The 24487-nt window shown below is 48.2% G+C and overlaps 2 protein-coding genes across 3 annotated transcripts; both read left to right on the forward strand.

Annotated features, from left to right (window-relative positions):
• Window positions 1-552: 552 nt before the first annotated feature.
• LOC114796444 (myosin-IIIb-like) lies at window positions 553-17917 on the forward strand. Of its 2 annotated transcripts, none has more exons than XM_028990435.1 (5): window positions 553-746; window positions 9447-9547; window positions 9988-10034; window positions 10376-10507; window positions 17646-17917. In XM_028990435.1, exons 1-4 carry the CDS (start codon window positions 632-634, stop codon window positions 10482-10484), a joined length of 372 nt encoding a protein of 123 aa, XP_028846268.1. In that variant the 5' UTR covers window positions 553-631; the 3' UTR covers window positions 10485-10507; window positions 17646-17917. The 2 variants fall into 2 exon arrangements, 1 of the variants encoding a protein (XP_028846268.1); XR_003750729.1 differs by lacking the exon at window positions 553-746 and adding an exon at window positions 8435-9319.
• A 1122-nt stretch (window positions 17918-19039) lies between these two features.
• LOC114796941 (transcription factor Sp5-like) lies at window positions 19040-23438 on the forward strand. Its single transcript, XM_028991472.1, has 2 exons — window positions 19040-19657; window positions 19951-23438. Exons 1-2 carry the CDS (start codon window positions 19607-19609, stop codon window positions 20923-20925), a joined length of 1026 nt encoding a protein of 341 aa, XP_028847305.1. The 5' UTR covers window positions 19040-19606; the 3' UTR covers window positions 20926-23438.
• The last annotated feature ends 1049 nt before the right edge of the window (window positions 23439-24487 follow it).

A 24487-nucleotide genomic window follows, 5' to 3' on the forward strand; every position in this document is an offset into this window, starting at 1 on the left:
CGAGTGGCAGGGTGGCACGGGGAAGGAGAGAATCAGACGGGTGGAAATCCACGGCTGAGAATAAACGCTCTCTCCCCCCACCCCGGGGTGATTTGTCTTTGCGTTTCTCCCTCTACAGATGTTAGACCCCCTCTTCTTCTTCTTCTCCTTCTCCCTCTTCTTTTTTTTTTTTTTTTTTTTTAAGCAAAGACCTCAGGTTCTTTGGTACCACTTTGATATCCTGCTCGAATTCAATATGTGAAATAGAGGAGCCACTCTGTGACTTGGAGCACATCGCGCTTCTTTGAAGTCTGATCCAATTTTTGCTGCTCACCATTTGATGTTGAAAGGATGAAATGAAGAGAACGTACAGTTTTTGCCAGTAACTCTGTGGAGCATATGTAAGATTAAAAAAGCAAAATCCTTCGGAGGATGTACTTAGAAATGTTAAGCAGATTAATACTTTCCTATGGCTCTTTTATTCCGAGATAAAATTAAATATGTGTGAGGAGGCCTGCCCTGCTTTTTTTGTTTCTCTCTCCCTCTGGGTGAAGGTAGGGCCCAGCAGAATTAGCATTAGCACGTTCAATTAGCATTGCAAAGCATGCTAATGGCATCTGGTTGATTAAAGTAGGGAGGGGGGGCGGCTTTAATGTCTTCCCCGTCTGGTCTTCCTCCCTCAAAGGTCCACGCTGACGGCCGAGGCCGGCGAGACAAAGGCAGGGCTGAGGGGACAGGTCACGTCCACCACTGGCACGTCCAGCAAGGTGAGGCCCCGTCCTCACGCCCTCCACGTGTGTGGTTGGTGTTCCGCCTCCAGGGGGGGGCGGGGCTTTTGTACAGTGTGTGTGTGTGTGTGTGTGTGTGTGTGTGTCTGGTGTTGGGGCTGTTTGTGGGTGTACAGGGGGGCATCATTAGCGTGGTTAGCGGGTGCGAGGTGAGGGATGGAGGTGCGCCGGGGATTACGGGGATTATCCGTCATAATGTGGCGCAGACAGGCCTCTCCGGCGGCTCTGGGATTAGTGTCAGAGCTCGGCGGCGGGCCTGGCTTAGATAGCGGCTAATTCCACGCCGCCGAGCACAGGTGACCCTTCTGCTCTTCAGCCATCATCATATATATTTTATTTGAATTCATTTGTAAATTTCCACCGCACAGTTAGTAAAATGGTGTATATATATTTCTGTTTATAGGTTTATTTTTCGTGAAGTGAAGTGATCGTTGCATGTGATACCCAGCAGCACAGCACACAGTGCACACAGTGAAATTTGTCCCCTGCATTTAACCCATCACCCTGAGTGAGCAGTGAGCAGCCATGACAGGCGCCCGGGGACGGTGCGGATCGGGATTCCTGCACATCATTTTTGATAAATTTTTTTAAAACCAATAAAAAAAAATATGCACCATGGTTGCCAGATTAATGGAAATTGTTATCAAGTTAACTTTGAAAGTACTAAATGTTACTTTTTTAGAATAATTTTTTTCATTCTATGGATTATGGCACAAGGGGGGAACCATTAAAAAAAATACATAAAATGTCATATTTTTTATACCTGTGTTAATAGCATGTTGTGTAGAGGAAAGTGCTGTATGGTGATAGCCCACTGTATATAATGTGAAACGGGATTAAAGTGCATTCTGTCTAAGATCTGAATGTACTGGTTTCACATTTCTTCATGTACAGTTCACATGGCTGCCATTTACATTCAGAGACTCCTTATTCCTCTGGACGCAGATTAGCTTTCTAGGCAGGGAGTCAACTGCTGCCAATGACAGTTCAACTGGTCCTCAGTGGGCTTCTGATTGACTTTCATTTCAACGTGCCTCAGTGCAGCAATCAGAACGCATCGTGAAACGAGGACTTATCAATTTGTACGTCTATCATGCCATCATGTTTAATAATTGCTTCAGGAGCGAGCAGATAGTGCTCCATATCACCGCGCTCATCTATCCACTGCACACAGAGTCTTCAGATCACACCCCAATACAACAGGATAGCGTCACGCGCAGTGGTGCGAGATACTTCGTTCCGGATTAGAGGAAACTTTAGAAGATGTGAGACTGAGTAGATCTTGATGTAAAGAATGAAGGGATGAAGAATCGTGTGGAAGCAATCGTGTGATCGTGTGGAAGCAAGAGAGTTAATCAGCACACCGCGATAAAAGTATAAAAGGAGCATCAAAAAGCAGAAAGTGCAGGTTCAGGGCAGCTATAGTCTCCAGTGAAGAGATCAGTGAGGATCAACACTCGAGTTCGTCCTTGGGTCGAGGACTGGGACGTGTTGTGGTTCGTGACTGCAGTGACAACTTCTGGCCTGTTTTGCCGATATGCCTCTTTCCGGTGTAAAATCTTAACGTCTGAAGTTGGAATTGATATCTATTGACCTGCAGACCCCACGCCGTGTCTTCAGGAATGATAAGAAGATCCTTTATTAGTCTCACAAGTGGGATATTTACATTGAAAGTGATGTGATTGTCATTGTGAGACACTGTATTTAACCGTCACCCTTAGTGAGCAGTGAGCACCCATGACAGGCGTGGGGACAGTGTGTGGGGACGGGACCTTCACCAAGGGACCTCAGTGGCACCTCGGCGAGTCGGGTCACCATTGTCACGGCAGGAAAAGTGGAGAAGATAACAGCAGCAAAATATAATCGCATAGAGAATATGCCGACTGTAAAAAAGTTCAATATACGAATAAATGGTCTGGATGTGAGTTTTAAAAATGAAGATGTTGGCGTGAAGTTGATCGCCTTTTCTTGGCAGGACCCACGGGGTCGGTACAAATTCATGAGGCCTAAAATCTGTATTTTCTACATCGCAGAGGCCCTCCTGCCGTGGTGATGAAACGAGAGCGTGGAGAGAGTTGTTTAGGCTGAGGTGCCCCGTTATCTTCTCCTATGTTCTAGCGATGGTCTCCGCTTTGCATTTGTGAGGTCTGCTTGTGGCTGTGTGTGTGTTTGTGTGTGTATGCAGGCGCATAAGGGCCGGGGTGGCTCCAGCTCGCAGGGCCACGCTTTGATCCCCGCCAGATCAGAAGTGTGTTTCATCCTCAGGAGCAGGGAGTCCTGGGAGCAGCAGCTGCCAGATGTCTGGAGACCAGCCGCTGCGCTTCCTGCGCCTCATCCTGCTGTCGCCGCCGGTGATCCTTTAGCTCTCTGCCGGGGCCCGGCGAGGGCCGACCTGCAGTCGGAGGGAAGACGAGAGAGGGGCCGAATTAGCCTGGGAAATTAAATCTGCTCTTGAGACCTGGAGTCTGCTCTACCTGAGCCTGTAACTCTAACGGACACTAAGTTCCCTTAAAACGCCCCCCTTCTGACACGGATATATAAGCAGGGCTGCGGCGCTTCACTTTCCACATGGGAGAGATTAGCCCCTTGTTCAGGGGAGCCTGTTCAGGAACAATCCCTCCGGCGCCTGCTGATGCCTGTGGTGAGATCTTTTGTGGAAGAGCCGCCTTACAAACGCGCCACGCCGCGACATGTCAGCCCCCCAGTGTCTGGGTGGCAAGAGGCTGTAGTCACCAGTTCCCCCATCAGTACTCTGGAATTAAAGCGCCTGATAACCTGCATGTTGGTGTTGGTAGTGGGCGTGGTCACGTTCACTAGGAATTAAAGCGCCTGATAACCTGCATGTTGGTGTTGGTAGTGGGAGGGAAATGGAGGAGAAAGGGGGGACATGTACGTTGTGCTACACCTGGGCATGTCACGTGCTGACAGGAGCAGTTTAAATCCTCCGGAAGTAGGTTATGTGAGAGCTGTCAATCATGCCTACAGGCTCCTCCTCTTTTTATAAAAAGTATTAGTTCACCTTCTGAAATATTTACTAACAAACTCCTTTCAAATAACTAACAAGCCGTCACTTTCTGTAAAACAGACGACATTAGTGAGCATTTGCATACAGCAAATTACAGTCATTATTTACAGGGACAGTCCCCCTGGAGACACTCGGGTTAAGTGTCTTGCTCTGGGACATGATGGTAGTAAGTGTGGTTTGAACCTGGGGACTTCCTGTGCGGTTGTCCAGTTCAAAGGTCAACCTCAACCTTCATAAATAGGCTACAGCCACATGCAGCGAAAATGCATCCCATAGATACGCGTTTACTGTCTTAAAGGACAGTCTGTCCTGTTCTAATGTCCAATTTGGTAATATTATTCCCCAAATGCAGGAGAGAAACCTCACCTGTCCTATAATCTGCATATTAATGCGCCTCTGAATGTCTGCAGGAAATAAGTCACGTTTGTATTAAAAAAAAAGGAGAAGAAACGAGGCGCGGCGGGGCCGATATGATCAGAGCCGCCGTTTTCTGCGCCGCAGTGTGGTAAACAGGATAGCGGCGCGGATCAGTCAGAACTGACTTTATGCCGTGTGAAACTGAGCTACTTATGTTAACAAGCTTTTTGAAGATTACGGCTGTGGTAAACATACATGTCAGGAGCGAGGCGCCGAGAGAGCGGTGGAGGGAGGAGGGGTGGAGGACGAGGCTGAGAGCAATTATAGCCCGAGTGTGATGGAGGGAACTCGAACCTGCGCTCAGCAGAGACTGAAAGAGCCTTAACGGTCTATAAAAGTGTTGGGGGGAAATGTACGTACGAATTCCGTACGAATAACCTGCTTTTTTGGGCGTGGCATGGCCGAATAGCCGCCTTTTTACTCACATGTTGTTGTTCTGCGCCGCCTTTACAGGTGCAGAGTCCTGGTGGAAATTCTGTGTTCACGGTGGATGAACCCACGGCACTTTCATCTAGAAAAGCTCCTTCACAAGCGCTTTTTCTATATTCTTTATATTATATTCTTTGGCAACTGAATACATTGTAATATAATATCATTGTGTTCTTGTTTTAAACTGAAATTCGTAACGCGTTTCCAGACATGCGCCGCATTGACTCGTTTGCACAGCTCAGAGACATTCGATTACAACCATTTCCCTCTTCTGTACTTTACATTATTTTGCAGACGCTTTTATCCAAAGCGACTTACAGGAGGGTTTCTATAGATTTCGAGTTTACAAAAACTAAGAGCCCTGATAAGGCCGAGCATGCTGGGAGATTGTTCAGTGCTAGATGAAGAAAAATGAATTCTCAGATGTAGATAATGTTCAGAATTATGTATTATGAAATTTATCATCACATTTAACTATGCATGATGATAATGTGGCCCCTTACAAGGATGCATTTCAGCTTCACATGCTCAAATAATAAATAGGGCTGTTAATTAACAAATGAATTTACCACAATAACTTACAATTCTGTCCGGTTGTAGATCCGGTTAAGTGAAGCATCAGCCAATCGAATTCCTGGTCTTGGATGCAGCAGCTGTTTAACTCGGGCTGACCTACATGGATGTGGGAAGAAGAACCCGAGCGCCATCAACACCGATGTCTCTTGATTTTGTCGGGAATGAGTAGAGTTACTGAATATGGTTTTAATCATGTCGAATATCCGCCTGACGTCTTTCATCTGACGTGAAGCGGCGGCTTTCTGTTCCCCCACAGTGACATTTTGGGGTCACCTGAGACATGTCTGAGGTCAGTAGTCACAGTGTTCTTGAAGTGAGACATGAATTGAGGCCGTGATTTTTATACTAACACACACACAGTCTCACAGTCTCTGGCACAAACACACAGCGAGCACACGAGTCCCTCCCAGTTGTCAACCGCAGACGGGTGACACGCCCGGCTTTGTTTGGAGGGGACAGTTGAGCCTGTCCTACTCTCTTCCTCCTCCGTATCCTCCGTTCCTCCTCCTGCCTCCATCCTCCATGCTGCAGAGGAGAAATCTGCTTAACGCCGGACTGTCTCTGTCTGTTATGACGAGTAGATATTTCTCTTTATGTTCTAATAATAACAGACAGATGTAATGATAAACTCCTCAAGGCACCGGTGCTGTACCCCTATTTATTTGGGCCAGTGGTGACCTAGCAGGTGAGGAAACGAACCCGTAATCAGAAGGTTGTGGGTAGGGCTGAAACGATTAGTCCCGAACCGCCAAGGTGCCACTCAGGTCCCCTTGATGAAGGTCCCGTCCCCACACGCTGCTCCCCAGGCGCCTGTCATGAGGCCCTCTGTCACCAAGGGTGACGGTTAAATACAGAGGAGTCATTTCCCCGTGTCACTGTGTGCTGTGCTGCAGCGTCTCACAATGACAATCACTTCACTTTCACTTTGTCAAATTTTAACAGGATTTAACAGAAGTTATTGTGGTAAATGTTTTGCTAAATGAGCGATTAATCTGTCAATTAACAGCCCTATTTATTATTTGAGCATGTGAAGCTGAAATGCATCCTTGTAAGTGGCCACATTATCATCATGCATAGTTAAATGTGTCATAATACGTGACAAACATTATCTACATCTGAGCATTTAAAATCAGATTATATTTTGCAGCAACAGCTTTCTCAGTCCGGCCTTGTGAAATGTAACATGGACTGAATACAAATCACCGTTTCATGTGTTCCTGATCTTTTTAATGCAATTTTTGTCCATTTAATGCAAAATTTGTCCATAAACCCTGTAATGCAAATAATTTGCATTGGAACACATTTATTACTATCAAATCAAGATTTATTTTTTATTAAATACACACAAAGGGACTAACCACCCTGCACCACTTTTTTCTTCATTTCCTGTAACTCCTGATTGTAACCAAGACTCTACTGCGGCTATTCCTGTCCTTAATCTTTACATCAAGCTGACATTTTAGTTTTTATTAGTCCAGATTCATTTTACTCAATTTCAGTCTGAGCATTTTGTCTTATTTTATTCAGAATTATCCATGACCATTTTAGTCTAAAAATTGTATTTTATTCTGTTTTTTAGTAATGCATTTCTATTTAACCCGGTCAATACCGAGTAGAACAGACAAAAAGAACCCATTTCATAATTAAAACAGGGTTATCTTATTATTATATTTCTGTTACCTTATAGTCTCAAGAAACCTCGACATCCATTCCAGACGCAGAAGACGCTCTGATTGTTTTCCACCTCATTGTAAAGAAAGTGCGTCCAAAGACCACTTCTCCCAGCAATCTGTCATCCGGTCGCCACCACAAGTATCCTGAAATCGAAATAATCGAATAGTGACGTCATCTGTGTGGCGACCAGATGACAGTCGCATATAATAATAATTAAAAGAGCGGAAATAACGTCTCGTCTCCTTTTCACCAAACGAAAATGCAGAGACATCTTAATATAACATCATTTTTTTTGTAAAACACACTTAGTCTCGTTTTTATTCATCAACAATATTACATGATATCATTAATCATAGTTATTGTCACATGACCAGCATTTACACCTTGTCTAGATTTCATCACGTCATTTAGTCAAAAATTTAGTCCAAAATTCCGTTGACGAAACAGCAGCCCTTAATATGATAGTTGCTTTTTAATGTTTTTTAGTAAAGTAATTGTTTTAAATTCATCTATCAGTCCGATAACAAGCGTTGGACGCTCTGGACGTTATCTCCGGGACCTTGTGGTTCTGGCCTGTTTAACCTACGTTTAACCAGCATGGCTCAAACGAAGACACCGGCCATAAATCACGGTACTCGGGATCTGGTAGAACTCCTGCTCAGGAACCTTCTACGGAATCTCACATCGACGTGTCCGTGTCTGTGTTTGGGAATTTGTGAGTCGGAGATTCTGGCCAGCTCACGCCTCATTTAGACATCAAAGACAGCGCTGATGATTCTTCCTCATAATCCGAGCCGTCTTCTGTGCCACAGTGGCCTCCATCTGAATCAACAAAGGCCCCGGTGGGCCGGGTCAGGTGACCGGACCACGTGGTGCGGCGGGCGGGATCGATACGCAGCTAAAAATCCCCATTAGCTGCTGAAGAGCGTGCTGGAATTCCTGCGTTTCGAAAGCATCTCCGCGCGGCTTTGATGAATGAAAGGAGCACCTATCTTAAAAAGAGCAGCGGCCCTTTTTATCTCGCAAAGATGCAGACGTCGTACAATGCGTGCCTCTCTGGATCCCTCCGGAATTTCGCTTTTTAAAAATTGTATAATTATTTTTAAGTGAGTTGAGTCAATATGCCATGAATTAATCAGCAAGCCTGCGTTCCTCGTGGGACGCTCGGCCCCCCCGCCCCTAACAGCAGGCTCCGGCGCTGCCAACATTAGCAGGAGGCCGGGCCCTTTCCGAGAGCCGCTCCCGGCGTTGGCTGCGGGCCCCTGGGACGTCTCAGCCCCCCGACCAGAGGCTCTGACCCTCCCTCTGATCCGCTCGCCGCTCTAATGGCTGTGGGTCAGGCCGGGTAAACGCCGATCTGAGCGCCGGGGCCCCGCTGGGGGTCAGCTGAGGGCTCCTGGCCCTCCTCCGCAATTCATATCCGTGCGTGGATTTCTGTCCGTACCAAGTAATTAACCATGCCAAATAGCAAATTGTATATATATATGTATATATATATATATACATCAATGATATGTGTTATGTGATAAAAAAGGACGTAGATGTGTGTAAAAGTGGAACATCTGTGCTGATTAATTAGGTGTGATGTGGCTCTTTCATCCCGTTTCAGGGCTTCCCACCCGCCAACTGATATTTTAGTTGCTTTCGGGAATGACTGTGTGGAGAAAGCAGACGCTGGAGATTTAGTACTTTTAGTTCTATTTGTTCATTCAAGGTTAAGAACATTCCATGGCTAAAGAGGCAGAACGTAGTTCAGTCACTGTGCATGGCAAATAAAAGTGGAACGGGGAAACGTGGAAACATCTGATTCCACGTTCAGTGTGAGCCACAAACGCAAAATGTCCAAAATTCAAACCAAACTCACAGTAAATCTGCGATGTTCGGAATTCAGCAAAACGTCATCTCATGGAGGAACTTTATTTGTGCTTATTTGAACAATTTGGCTGGAATATGAACCGAGGAACATATTAAAACCCCTTCCTGCACCAAATGACCTACGTTCCCACACCCCGGGGGACATAGAACACAGCACAAGTAGGGGCCACGTGACCTTCTGTAAATAGTTTTGTAAAATAGTGACGACATTTGTAAAACCTCCCGTACAGGTAATTTGCACGTGAATAATTAATATTTGAAAGAACCCCGCAACTCCTGTAAGGGTTGGACGTGCGGAGAGGATGAAGGAGAAAGCGTTTCCGGCCAGGAAGTGGAGAGGAAGGCGGAAAGCTCCCCGCTTTGATGTGTGTGAATTGAGACGTGATGAAGTCTGTTCAAAGTGGGTACAAAGTAGTGCTAAGCTGGGGAGAGTAAACGCAGCTTTAGTCAGGGTTTCGGAGCTCAGCCGGCAGGAAGGATGATGAAGGAACGTCCTGTCGTTCTGCAGAGATGAAAAAGGATCCAACATTAAATATATATATGTGTGTGCTTCCTTGTAAGAAGGTGTTTCTTCTTCTTCTTCTTCTTTCTTTTTTGTTAATAAAACATGCACGTGATGGGGGTTGTGGTTGTGGTTGTTGGGGCGCTTCACTCTCTCCCTCTCTGCCGGGCCGCCGCCGCAGGTCCGGAGCCGAGGCCTCAGCAGCGGGCCCCTCGCCGGCGGGGCCAGCAGCCCAAGCTCCTGAACAGCGCCGAGGACAGCCTGTACTACAACCAGCTGAACGTGAGTTCGTGGTCCGCGGTGAAGCCCCCTTTGTCTGACTTTGTTTCCAGATGATAATACAATTAGGGGTACCTGCGCCAGCGGCCTGAAGCCCCTCCCCCCAGGCCGCCGCCCGCCCGCCCGCCGCCGCCGCCTCTTGTCTCGAACATGTGCTTATGCGCTTTATCTGTGGCTTTCATGTCGGGATGTCTGCCTTCACGGTGAATAATTGATGTGGTTTATCAAAGCCGAGCAAGATGCCTGCTTCATCAGGCTCACTTCAGCGCTTTGATCAGAAAAAATTATGCTGTGACTTCTGATAATATCAGCATCTGCTCGCATTCAACACAAAATCACTTTGAATTAAAAATTAATGATTCTCTCTGCTCGTCTTTTGACTGTGTGTGTGTGTGTGTGTGTGTGTGTGTGTGTGTGTGTGCGCTCTTGGCCCTTTCCACCAGAGAACTCTGGATCACCAGGGGAGCAAGAGGAAGCCGAGAAAACTTGGGTAAATAGCAGTTTCTTCTCTCTCTCGGCGAACCGGAACAGAAAAGGTCCCTTTGTGGCCTGATTCTCCTGTTTTATTTTTTGTGTTTTTCCCCCCATTTCATGTAAATGCCGAGCTGAAAATAAGAGGCTTTTAGAACAGCTCCTTTCCATGATTCTCCAGGAAGACTCTTTAGAAGAATGCAAATTTGAACGTGGCCAAGTCCCCCTGTCAGGGCGGTGACGCAGGGACGGGGGGATTAACACTTTTTAAAAAGAAGCTGGGAGGGAGCGATAGTGTGACGTCCCTTTTCTTTTTGTCCTGTTGTCTTCACTTGTCCCTTCCCCTGCGTGCTGTCACAGACAAATCAAAGTGCTGGACGGCGAGGACGAGTACTACAGATTACTCTCCACCGCCGAGTCCGTCCCCGAGGAAGACGTCTTCTCCTCCTCCCTGGTCAGCCCCACCTGAGCCTTACCGAGACCCGGCAGCTGGTAAGGGTCCGGTTCTGCCACCACCTGCGGACATTCATTATCAGCATAATAATAAAGAACATTCGGAACCAACTGCACTTCATATCTAATTTATCATCCGTGAACGAAGGAGTTTATTCACAACATGATGGTCGCTGTTAATGTCATGATGTTATATATATAAATATATATAAATATATATATAATAAAATTCTGGGTCAAAGGTCAAGTTGACTTAAGGAACTTTTTTTTTCACGTTCACGTTGAAGAGGTTCATTGAGATTATCCAGAGTTGTCCACGCTTTTCTATTTAAACTCTGCACTCTGGACAAGGTTTTGGTCCAGTACATCCCTGTACGTGGCCACAGTCACCTGTCCTGTCCCCACAGCATGATGCTGCCACCACCAGGCTTCACTGTTGGGACTGTATTGGACAGGTGATGAGCAGTGTCTGGTTTTCTCCACACATACCGCTTCTATACTGGTCTCATCAGACCAGAGAATCAACTTCTCACCATCTTGGAGTCCTTCAGGTGTTTTTTAGCAAACTCCATGCGGGCTTTCACGTGTCTTGCACTGAGGAGAGGCTTCCGTCGGGTCGCTCCATGAAGCCCTGACAGGTGGAGGGCTACAATGATGGTTGACTTTCTACAACTTTCTCCCATCTGCATCTCTGGAGCTCAGCCACAGTGATTTCTGGGTTCTTCTTTACCTCTCTCACCAAGGCTCCTCTCCCACAATAGCTCAGTTTGGCCTGAGGAAGGTTTCTGGACTTCCATTTAAGGAGTATGGAGGCCACTGTGTTCTTAGAATCCTTAAGTGCAGAGCTCTTCAGGCAGTTCCTTTGACCTCATGATTCTCATTTGCTCTGACGTGCATTGTGAGCTGTAAGGTCTTATATAGACAGGGGTGTGGCTTCCCAAACTCAGCTGGACTCAAATGAAGGTGTAGAACCATCTCAAGGATGATCAGAAGAAATGGACAGCACCTGAAGGGGACCATGTGATGTTTTGTTTGTCTTTGTTAATAAATCTGCAGAAATGTCCACAATTGTGTTTTTGCTGTGTGGTGCAGTGTGTACATTAATGACGAGAAAGAAAAAGGAGCACAAGAGAGTTTTGGTTCTGTATCTGAGCACCTCAGCGTGTCCTACAAACAGCTGTAGAGCAGGAACGTTGGAACCCGGAGGATCTGGTTCCCCGGACCCAGCAGCGGAGGAACATGTGATGATGTCATGGGTGGTTCGTGGAAGACACTGTTAAAGGAATTAGACCAGAGGTCACGCTTGTTATGGGGATCTGAAGGTCCTTAAGGGCCAGCTGCAGATGACTTCTGGAGATCCCTTCCCGCCTGTATTTAGAGCACTTTGATCTTCTCTCCGCCTGGAGACCACGATTATTCTGCCATCCTGACTCTTGTGTACTATGTGACTGCTTTTATAAATATGGCCAGAAGTACAGTTCTAGAACTCGCTCTTCATTTACCAAGTGCTGTGCTTCAGTGAACCATCAGTGATGACATTTACCACACCGTGGGGAATGGGGTCACACCGTGGGGAATGGGGTCACACCGTGGGGAATGGGGTTCGAGGTTGCGCCCAAATCGGCTCAATACACCAATTTACATTTTCAGCATTTATCAAACATGACTTACAACCAATAGTGACAGGGACAGCCCCCCTGGAGACACTCGAAGCTAAGCCCAGAGACACTAGTGGGTATTGAACCTGGGTCTCTGTGGTCTGGTTTATTCTTTATTTAAATTGTACAGCACTTAAAATCATGAGAAAAGCGTACGGAGCAGCGAAGAAGGTAAAGAGAGGCGACTCCTCGTCTTGCAGGTAGCTTCCGACATGGTCTACACAGACGTATCCGAACTTTTACTAGTAATTCACATACATATAAACAACATATAATTACTTTATTCGCTCATTCGTGTTAAGTACAGAACTCCACGTGTTCATTCATAGTTCTGATGCCTTCAGTGAGAATCTACCAACGTAAATGGTCATGAAGATAAAGAAGACACGTGGAATGAGAAGGTGTCCAGACTTTTGGCCTGTACTGTACGTATCATGTGTGGGTTTTTTTCTGTTGTCCTGTCGAATTGTGACAACACTCAACCCGTCATAAAGCTGAACGATTTGCAAATGCCATCGCAAATCAACTGACCCACAATTCATTTTGTCTTGAGAATTGTGATTAATTCTGTCCAAAATGCACGATTAATTAGTTGCGTTTTTAATCAATTAACAGCCCTGGTGTGTGTACCTTGTATATTAAATAATCATTGTTGTTTGATGACACTTCTCTGTCACTCGGAAGTGAAAGTGACGTGATTTGTAATTTTGAGACACAGCAGCACAGCACACGGTGACACGGTTAAATACACGGTATTCCTCTGTATTTAACCATCACCATGACAGGCGCCCGGGGACCAGTGTGTGGGGACGGTACCTTCATCAAGGGGACCTCAGTGGCCCTTCGGTTATGATTTCCTTCCTTACCCGCTAGGCCATAACACAGTCATATCGACGGAACAGAAAAAGCAGGAATTCGGTCTTTTTCCGTTTAAGTGTCGGGGCGAAGCTTCCCCGGTAAAGTACTTTTTAACATTTGCATATCATTCATGGCATCTCCCTTTGTTGACACCCCAGGGCCTCCACCAAGATTTTGATCTTAATAAGAAGAGTGAGAGTGATGCGACTGCGAATCTCTTCCTCTCGGTACTCGCTGCCTGGATAGCGGGTGGAGGGACACGCCGTCTCGGTTAAAAAGCGGCCTGGAGACGGACGAGGTGGACGCCGGCCCGAATTATTACATGTAACATGTTCCGAACGGCAAATCCTCGCTGTGGAGGTGGATCCTGGTGCGGTTCTGCCGGTTCCGGCCGTGTCCGGCGGTAATTAGTCCCTCCGCCGGGAGAATTTAGTTCCTCTGAAGAGCCGTCCGAAGTAGGTCACCGCGGCGCCCGGGAGTGCCTCTTAAAAAGTACACCCAATTCGTTAAGTGCGATCGTGCTCCCCAGATTATTTGGGCCCTGTTTTGCCGTGGAAATCCATTTTCACAGCCGCTCGTTTCTGGTGACACGTGGCGCCGGGGACGAGTGCTGTTGACAGCTCTGCCACCCCGGCGTCGTTTCAGCCCCGCTTAATCACCCACAATACGTTCGGGGGCCAGGAGTGGAAATGCTGTCGTATCATCGATGTCAACAAAATGATTTGGCTTCTTTTAGATGTGACTCCTACTCTCCTGGAGACTGAGGGCCATATTAACAGCCTTTGGTGGGCAAGTATTTCATGTTAATGATGAATTTAAAAACAATGTTTGAAAAGGGGAGGAGCCCCTCCTAGCGGAGCGTCCATCTCCTCCCTTTCTCCTCCGTTCCCTCCGTTCTCTACGCCCCTGATACCCCTTGTACTACAGCTGGTCCGTTGTACCCATCCTTTCCGTACGATTCGCTGCATGTAAATTTGTTTTGTAAATTACTTGTATGAAATGTCATTTTTTAATGAAATGTTCATTTGATTTGCAAATCACCGTGGTCAGGTGATGAGTTTTAACTATCGTGAGAGAGGAGTGAAAATGGCTGCTGAAGAGGTGAAATGGAGCCACGGCCGACGCCCCTACCAACACCAAGATGTGGCCAGCGCTGTAATTCAGGCGCTCCGATGGCTGAACTAGTGAACATGTAATGGATAATGGGGTCGACTTAATAAAAATTCCATAATGAGGCGTGCCCTGATTATCCACGTCAGAACGTGACGTGATCCTTTCCGTACAAATGCATTCATTTGGTAAAACGTGTGGTTTAAATATGATTCAAATAGAGCTAATTTAAACCCGTTAGACTCACATGCCAGAACTTTCATACATTCTGACTCCTGTAAACTCTCCCGGGGCGGTTCAGTTGAGTGTGTGCCGTCGCCGCTCAGGATTCTGGGTAATACCTGTAGCGCAGATGAACAGAACCCTGCTCTTTCTCGCTTCCATGAGGCTCTCGAGTGGATCTCGGCCTGAGGTTCAAAGGCAAAGTGGAGTAAACAGTGGCGGGAAGCGCACCTGTCTTCTTTACTACCGCTTCGTAAACCACTCGTCCCCTTTTGTTTCTTCCGCTCATCAAATCCGCTTTTTGTCCGTCCTGGTGCCTCAGGACGACTTTTAATGTGGTCGGACAGCCATTCCTGCCATTTTTAAACAGAATACTTTATTTTTTTACAAAGCTTTATGCAGCCGTATCAAGAATTTAAATGGCACCTTTCAGAGACGCTGGGTGCTACAAGCTTTAATTAACGGTGGAAAAAAGTGTTTGTCTACCACCGTAATGCTCCTGCCTGTATTAATGGCAATATCTAACTTCAAAGAGCGCACACAAATAGGCCGCCATTGTCCTGCTGCTGTATCCCCCGAGTTCAAAGGAAAAGTGTTTGAATAGCAGCTCTTTTCAGATAAGCTCGCTCTTACTGCAGGTAATGCGCCGCTCCAACACGGGCGCATTCAGCGGCAACTTCGCCGCCGCAAACTTTCTGCATGAACACAAATAAAAATGCTTTTTTTTTAAGCCCCCGAATAATCCGCATGGGGAATGAAGTGTGTTTTAAAGGAGCAGGTGCTGTGGATTAAGGCCGCGCCGCGCCGCGAGCGGCTGGGATTGATGGGAAAAGGAGGGACGGACTGATGTCAGCAGCGCAATGTATAAAAATCAATCAATAAATGTGTGGTGTGTGTGTTTTCCTGTCTCACCGAGGACCACGCTTCCCCACAGGCACGGAAAAGTGTGGCATCGTCAAACGGGTCATTTTCATTCAAAGATAAACCTGCTAAATTCATTGCGTGTAAAGTGAAATATTTGGGTTATTATGCACTTGTCCTGTCTGGCTCTACGAACTTTTTTTACTGAATTACAATATCAAATGCCCTGTTTCACCATATTCTCATTGCACTGGTACACAAAAGAAGGAACCTTGTTTTTTTGGAGTGAGGTTCATTTTAGGTTTTGAAAAGCTGCATTGATAATGCACTTGTTTTTTAACAAGAAATTCCTGAAATCAAGAAATTCTCACAAATGTCTGTGTGAGTTTCCTTTACTTAATCATTTTTAAAGAGATGCTCCACAGCTAAACTTAAACATTAACACTACACAAAATATAGCAAAGCTCAAAAACACACAACACCAAGATATACACACTCACTATCGTGCAAATAGCAATACATATCTATGAAGAGCGAACAATATAAAATGTGTACAACACATTAACACAGTGCAATTATCCGGAGGAAATGAGTGTTTGGTCCCATTAGCATTTTACTGTATATGAAGCAACGATGGATGCACAGTTACAGCAGCGTTGTAAATATTTCATCTTGTATTATTAGGTAACAGCGTACGTATAGTATTCAGGTCCCCAGGACGACGGTGTGTGTGGGAGAGAGAGAGAGAGAGAAGGAGATAAAAGGGTGAGTGGAGTGTGCACATCAAAGGCCTTTTAATGACGAGGGATGCCATTAGGGTTACGGTGGCCTTTGTTTCTGCTTCCTCACACCTGCTATTTGTCGGGGCTTTTCTATGCACAGCTGAATTGGCCCCCGAATTTGCATGAAATGCACACAGGAGGGGACGGAGCGAGCGTCCCCCTCAGAGCAGAATACGGGGACGTTGGAGAAAACTTTTCTCTTCCCGCCTCTGGGGTTGGCAGAAATCAGAGCATGAAATTGCGATTAGCCCCTCCCGGTCTTGCGGGCGGGCTTGGCACAGTGGAAAGGTGTAACCTGTTTTGTTTGGCCTGGACGCCGCGCGCCCAGATGGTGTGACCAGCTGCCTTTGAATAAGCGCGACGCGGGAACCGGTGTGAGAAGCGGCGAGGTCCCGTTTCTATTCGCCATGCAGAGCGCGGGAATCTGTCCCTCGTCCCTCCAGGAGACTAATGTGGCCGCGGCGGGAGCCCAGAAGGAGTTCTGCTGGTGTCAGGTCGGGCCGACGTGATTGTCATTGTGAGACGCTGCAGCGCAGCACACGGTGACGGTGAAACGTGTCCTCTGTATTTAACCGTCTCCCTTGGTGATCAGTGGACACCATGACAGGCGCCCGGGGAGCAGCATGTGGGGACGGGACCTTCATCAAGGGGACCTCAGTGGCACCTTGGTGCTCAAGAACCGAAACAGCTCACTTTGACGGTCTAGAACCAAGAACCAGAACAGAATTAGCACGACCCCACCCCCCGGCTTAAAAAGGGGTGGAAAAGGTTTTGATTAAGAAAGAAGTATTTTGTGAAGTGATTGTCACATGTGATACACAGCAGCACAGCACACGGTGCATTTAACCCATCAGTGAGTGAGCAGTGGGCACCATGACAGGCGCCCGGGGGACAGTGTGTGGGGACGGTGCTTTGCTCAGTGGCACCTTGGCGGATCGGGATTCGAACCTGGCAACCTTCTGATTACGGGGCCGCTTCCTTCACCGCTAGGCCCCCGCTGGCCCCTGTGCACCACTGTGTTAAACCAACTAAAACCAGACTGGCTTTCAAAGTCTGACATTGAACAAGAAGTCAGGGCGTCCGCTCAGCTGCTTCAGAGTCCAGGTCCACGAGGTCTGTCCAGCGGTCCCCCGCTCCCATGGTGGGCCGTCCCCGGGGGACTGACCCCGGCCAGGTCGGGCTCTGGAGGCTCCGCCAGGCTGCAGGCGGGGGGAGGGGGGGTGCGGTGTCGGATTGCGGGGCGAGATCTCTGTGTCGGGGGCCCGAGCACAATGGCAGGCCTCTGTCAGAGCCAGACTTCAAAGGTCCCTCAATGACTGCTTAGAGTTGGACTTTGTTGTAGATCACTGAGGAAATTCACAGATGTTTTCTCATACGAGACACCATTAGAGCGGCTCAAGTACCGGTAGCCTGGAGCGCTTCTCCCTCTCCTCCTCGCCGGCGTGTCAGACAGATGTGGAACCGGACTTTTTTTTTACTTTCTTTCTTCTTCGTCTTCTGGTTTCTTCCCTTTTTTCAGCCTGTCTGTCCATCGAACGTAAAAAAAAAAGAAAAAAGTTCTGTAAGCTGCCCGAAACATTTTCCACGCGTTTTCATCAGATCCAACCGTATTGTCTGGGAAGAGGGACAAGTAGAATTCAGAAGGTCAAACGTTGACTTGACCGCTGCGCTCTTCTGTGTCCTCAGGTCACCGGTGAAGATGAAGACGCACCTTCCACGCGGGACGATGGAGCTGAAGGAGCATCTGCAGCGTGGACATGCACAGCATGGACATACACCGCGTACCGTTTTATAACCTCCATTTTATTTCTGTAGTACCGCGCCTCTCGTGTCCCGTGTGTTTTTGGTGTCCGGTTTGTGTCCACGTTTGTGTTTGATGGAAGGTCATGTGACCGGATGATGCTTTTTGTTCGCTTTTGTACTTTATGAAATGAAATAAAATTCCCTCTGCAACTCCAGGGACTGAAGCCGTTTATAAAGCTGGGGTCTCCTGGGAAGGCGGGGAGGGTCGGGGGTCCAGACGTTATCCCCGCGTCCAGAGGTCCACCTGATCTCCTGTGTTGTTCTGGAGGACTCGAGTCCCTTTAATGCCACTGCTGCGGTCTCCACAATGTCCCTGGTCCGGGAAAAAACAATTATAATACTTCATCCTGTACGCTGTAAAAACCATACACGCGTCCCCTGTTTATCCTGCATGTGAAATTAATAAACTGTCCAGAAGGAATATGAAGCAAACTGGTAATCAGAACCCACTCAGGTCCCCTTGATGAAGGTCCCGTCCCCACACGCTGCTCCCCGGGCGCCCGTCATGGTGCCCACTGTCACCAAGGGTGACGGTTAAATACAGAGGACACATTTCTTGGTGTCACTGTGTGCTGTGCTGCTGTGTTTCACTTCACTTTTAAAGACTTAAAGCTAAATAATTACTAATCTATATAAATATAGCTGTCTGAAAACGTCTGATTAGATGAAGTATTTCTTCCTCACACGGGGTCGTGAGCTGTGTTATACTTTTTAATTAATAGAAAAACCGCAACTTTCAGCTTTTGGTCTCCTACTGTTAACTAGACGGTTTAATTCGTATTCGTTTTCATTTACTCCAGTGCCTGAAGGTGTGGGTGGGGTTGTGGGCGGGGTTTTGTGTTGTTACCCGGCAGATGAAGCTCGACAAGCGTGGGGAGGAGCAGCGGGCGGGGACACCAAATTCTTTCCACTTTTCTTAAGGATGGGAACTCCTCCCTCCATCCCTCCCTCCCTCCCTCCCTCCATCCCTTTCACATCTTTAGCCTCCAACTTTTCAGGAAACACCCAACAAAGACATCAGCCACGAGCAACTAATAACCATATTCGTACAGCGTCTCATGTATTAACATTTACAGCATTTACCAGACGCCCTTATCCAGAGCAACTTACAGTCAGTAGTTAGAGGGACAGTCCCCCCCCTGGAGACACTCAGGGTTAAGTGTCTTGCTCAGGGACACGATGGTAGTAAGTGGGGTTTGAACCCGGGTCTTCTGGTTCATAGGCGAGTGTCTAACCCACTAGGCTACTACAACCTTATCCTGTAACTTTATTAAAATGTCAAATTCCGCTGAAATTCCTGTTGAATTATTGGGACCTGTGGATCTTTTTTTCGCTGTTGTCACCTCACCTTACAAAAGTTGTCATGCAGCTCCGATCTCCCGACATAACAATGTCACATTGTCACACAGAGCCCAGCTACAAATCCTTAATTACAAAAAAGGGGGATCAGATGGCTGCGGCATCCAATACCGGGGTCTCCAGGCGGCACGGGGTCTTTGATCAGGAAAATCCAATTATTTGTGTATATACATTTCCCACATAGTGATTACTTCATTAATTGTCCCGCCTTTATCTCCTCCCACCCCACCCCCCAATAATCAGCCCTTTTATCCACAGCAACAAACACACCATAGGAGCTTTGTGGATTCAAAGGATTTGCTTTCCCGTCTCAAAGAGCCGCTATTCTTTGATGATTGGGCAGCGGCGAACTTCAAAGCGATAAATCTTCATCCTGACTGGCTGGCGGCCCCCCAAAGTCCTTATCAAACCCCGAGAAGTGATCCTTCACTCCGCAGATAGTCCACGGAGATCTGGAGGAGGAGGAAGCAGGAGGAGAGTTGAGGATGGCGGCGGTGGCGGTTCTGCGGAACGACGCGCTCCAGGCTTTCCTGCAGGTCGGTACCGAACCGTTTCTTCCCAATTCGGGCTTTTTATTTTGGGGTGAGAAAGCGGACCGTCCGGCGGCGCACTTCCGTTCTGGGACACTTTTGCCGCCTTGACGCGCGACTCCGGGAGGAAATTGTCCCCAAGTGTCCCGGACCGGCGTTGGCATGACAACCGGTGCCTCGGTTTTTTTCTGCGCGTAATTACGCGTAATGAAATACGCGAATCACGTATCGAGAAGAAGAATAAAGTTTTGATTGACAAAGTTTGCGGACTTTGGTGAGTGAACTTTGTTTCTCCGCAGGATCGAACCCCGAATTCGTCCCCGGAGAACAACAGGCACTCCCCCCTGGCGCTCCTGGCCGCGACCTGTAACCGGATCGGCCACCACCACGGCCCCGGCGGCCCGGACTTCCTCCAGGTCCCGTACGAGAGCGCCCTGGGGTCCCCGTCCCGGATCTTCCACCCCTGGAGCAGCGACGGGAGCCCCGGACTACCCTCCAAACCCCAGCTGCCCTTCCCCTCCCACCACGAACTGCCCCTCACCCCTCCGGCCGACCCGGGCTACCCGTACGACTTCCCCCCGGTCAAGATGCTGCCGTCCCCCTGTCCTCCGTCGTACGTCCCCGCGGTCACCTACGCGGCCCCCGCCCCCATGCCGGCCTTCGTCCCGGGACACTCCGGCCTGGTGCACCAGCAGCAGAGACAGCTGTCCCCGAGCCCGGGGGAGGACATCCCCTGGTGGAGCCTCCAGCAGGGCGGCTTCCCGCTGCAGAGGAGCCTGGTGGCCCAGTACCAGACCCAGATCGCGGCCCTCCTGCACACCAAGTCCCCGCTGGCCGCCGCCCGCCGCTGCCGCCGCTGCCGCTGCCCCAACTGCCAGGCGTCCGGCTCCGGGACCGGGACAGGGGACGAGCCCGGCAGGAAGAAGCAGCACGTCTGCCACGTCCCGGGCTGCGGGAAGGTTTACGGCAAGACGTCGCACCTGAAGGCGCACCTGCGCTGGCACTCCGGCGAGCGGCCGTTCGTCTGTAACTGGCTGTTCTGCGGGAAGAGCTTCACCCGCAGCGACGAGCTGCAGCGCCACCTGCGGACGCACACCGGGGACAAGCGCTTCGTCTGTCCCGACTGCGCCAAGCGCTTCATGCGCAGCGACCACCTCGCCAAGCACGTCAAGACGCACCAGAACAAGCGGGGCAGGGACGCGGTCAAACGGGAGGACACACGCGGTGACACGAGGCACAAGTCCCCCAACTGTCCTGTAAATACGGAGTTCTGACGGTGTCCAGGTCCCACCATGCACCGGAGCAAGAGGGGCAGGGACGGGGTCAAAGGGGAGGACACACGCGGTGACACGAGGCACAAGTCCCCCAACTGTCCTGTAAATACGGATTTCTGACGGTGTCCAGGTCCCAAGACGCACCAGAACAAGCGGGGCAGGGACGCGGTCAAACGGGAGCACACCAGGCACACGTCAAGTCCCCGAACTGTCCTGTAAATACGGATTTCTGACGGTGTCCAGGTCCCACCATGCACCGGAGCAAGCGGAGCAAGGACGCGGTCAAACGGGATGACACCAGGCACACGTCAAGTCCCCGAACTGTCCTGTAAATATGGATTTCTGACGGTGTCCAGGTCCCACCATGCACCGGAGCAAGCGGAGCAAGGACGCGGTCAAACGGGATGACACCAGGCACACGTCAAGTCCCCGAACTGTCCTGTAAATACGGATTTCTGATGGTGTCCAGGTCCCACCATGCACCGGAGCAAGGACACGGTCAAACGGGAGGACACCAGGCACACGTCAAGTCCCCGAACTGTCCTGTAAATACGGATTTCTGATGGTGTCCAGGTCCCACCATGCACCGGAGCAAGCGGGGCAAGGACGCGGTCAAACGGGAGGACACCAGGCACACGTCAAGTCCCCGAACTGTCCTGTAAATACAGATTTCTGATGGTGTCCAGGTCCCACCATGCACCGGAGCAAGTGGGGCAAGGACACGGTCAAACGGGAGGACACCAGGCACACGTCAAGTCCCCGAACTGTCCTGTAAATATGGATTTCTAACGGTGTCCAGGTCCCAAGACGCACCAGAACAAGCGGGGCAAGGACACGGTCAAACGGGAGGACACCAGGCACACGTCAAGTCCCCGAACTGTCCTGTAAATACGGATTTCTAACGGTGTCCAGGTCCCAGCATGCCACTAAAATACTGTGTGTCCAAATAAAGAGTTTAACGTTGTGGACCCCTGCCTGCTGGTCTTTGACGGTGGTCTGGGGACGGGACACCCAGGGACGATCAAATATCGCTAAGCGAAGAAAATGCTAATAAAAGACGTGATGAATATTTCAGTGTTGAGTGAGTGAGGTAGATAGATGGTTAATAGACACTTTATTGATTTATAGGATTTATGGGCGTGGTTCAGGGATGGCGGGTTATCATCTGCGCTGGTACTCCGGTCAGCTCGCCTGGAATTCTACTATTTGGTCATTTTCTTTGCGGTTTAAATGTTGGGTGTCTTCTAGAACCTGAGAGGTTCCCAGAACCATGCACCGGGTCAAAGGTGAAAGTCCGAAAACATCTTCTTCAACCCAGAGTCGGGGTTCAACCTCAGATCCAAGAAAAAAGCCGCGTCGTCTTTTTAACGCCGTCTTAAGGGCCTAAATACGTAAAAACACAAGGACACGAACTGCAAGAACAGGAAAGTTCCGGAACATTTCTGGCATCTACAGAGGTACGGGTCGTCCTGTCTTTTCGTCCTGTCTTTCAATTGTTCAGTGAAGAATCAAGTCATGTTGCATTTTCTTAAAAATAAGTCGGAATATTCCAGGTTGTTTCATCATTACTCTCCTTATTTGAGGTTAACTGTCCCGAATAAGACATCTCGTGGAGATTCCTTCTTTTCTGACATGAAATGAAGTTTTTGCCGACTGCCTGTCCCCTGTCTCATGTGTTTTCTGCGGTGACCTGCGGACATATCGTCAAACAAAGATCCATCTTTTCAATTCTCGTCGTATGATCACTGCAAGAAAAGTAAAGTTCACGTCTTCTATGAAGGACAAGTTATGAAAGACATTTGTAGGTCAAAACGCAGGTCATTTGTCTGAAATCGTTTTTAGTTTCATTTGTCGGTTGTAATTCATGTAAGAGGGTTAATTGAAGGTGAATTTAAAATACTTTTGTGACATTTCCATCACATTCGTCTGGACCCTGGAGGTAAGATGATGGCGTGTTCATCGTGTTTGAGCCGATATGGAACACAGCCGGCAGACCAACTTCACGTTTAAACTCCACGCTTATTAAATCTGCCATGATGTCCAGTGGTCTGTGTAAATCCTGGTAAAGCACCGTGGTAGTGGCCCGGAGAGTAAAAAGTCCCTGTCCCGGTCACGTCTGGTAAACACTGGAAATATTCACATTAAAGGGGAATTCTTCATCATTGTTCCAGAACTTCAAACATTTCTGCACAGCACATAGAATCCAGGAAGTTCAGGTGTCCACGTTTCCACCAAACTTTACTCTTTACGCAGCCGATTCTGGTCGAGTCGGGAGATTCTGTTCATTTTAATATTTAATTTCAGAACGTTGCATCATGTCGCAGATTATCTCACACCGACTGTGAAATTGGAACTGTTGAAGTGACCCCCCTGTCAGTGTGTTGTACCGCCACCGTGCGGCGAACAGAGGAAACGTCCCTCCGAAATAAACTCCAACCGAATGACGTCACAACTCCCCTAAAATAAACCAATAAACATTTTTTAAAGGTTTGTAACGTCACTCTTACTTTAACACTCGGGCTTTTTTATTGTCTCTAAATTATTGTAATAATGTTTATTATAGCGTTGAAATATGATATCTGTTTCTGGAGTTATTATCGATTCGATTTTTTTTCGAACGAACGTCGTAAAAACTCGATATATGGAAGAAATAATGTAAAAACCTATATTAAATGGGATTTCTATTCGCGGTGCTGAAGCTCGTAGGTGTGGCGCCGCTCGACGGCCGAGCGGGGAACTGCAGGACTCGCGTCCCCGCGACGACACAAGAAACGAGGTTTGTCGTTTATCTGGAAATGAATAAATTTATTAATGACATGAATCATAATTACTTAAGGTAAGGTAATAATAGAAATGAAAAATAAATGGGATGGGACTATGGGATGCGGTGAAAACTAGTGAGGACTGACCTGATTGGTAATTGATTGGTAATTGATTGGTAATTGATTATTTGAACTGGTTTCTTGCTGCCATCTTGTGGTTTTCTCAGCCAGGTGAATTAAAAACATTAATGACGTCATAATTATCGACGCGCCCGTCAGTTTGTGTGTTTCTCGGTGTGTGTGTGTTTGTGTTTCTCGTGTGTGTTTCTAGGTGTGTGTGTGTGTGTGTGTGTGTGTGTTTCTCGGTCTGTTTGTGTGTGTTTCTCGGTCTGTGTGTGTGTGTGTGTTTCTCGTGTGTGTTTCTAGGTGTGTGTGTGTGTGTGTGTGTGTGTGTGTTTCTCGGTCTGTGTGTGTGTGTGTTTCTCGTGTGTGTTTCTAGGTGTGTGTGTGTGTGTGTGTTTCTCGGTCTGTTTGTGTGTGTTTCTCGGTCTGTGTTTCTAGGTGTGTGTGTGTTTCTCGGTCTGTCTGCGTGTGTGTGTGTGTGTGTGTTTCTAGGTGTGTGTGTGTTTCTCGGTCTGTGTGTGTGTGTTTCTCGTGTGTGTTTCTAGGTGTGTGTGTGTGTGTGTGTGTTTCTCGGTCTGTGTGTGTGTTTCTCGGTCTGTCTGCGTGTGTGTGTGTGTGTGTGTATGTGTGTGTGTGAGAGAGAGAGAGAGAGAGAGAGAGAGAATAAAGGCCACGCC

The sequence above is a fragment of the Denticeps clupeoides genome, chromosome 9 (genome assembly GCF_900700375.1).
Source record: "Denticeps clupeoides chromosome 9, fDenClu1.1, whole genome shotgun sequence".
Taxonomy (NCBI): domain Eukaryota; kingdom Metazoa; phylum Chordata; class Actinopteri; order Clupeiformes; family Denticipitidae; genus Denticeps; species Denticeps clupeoides.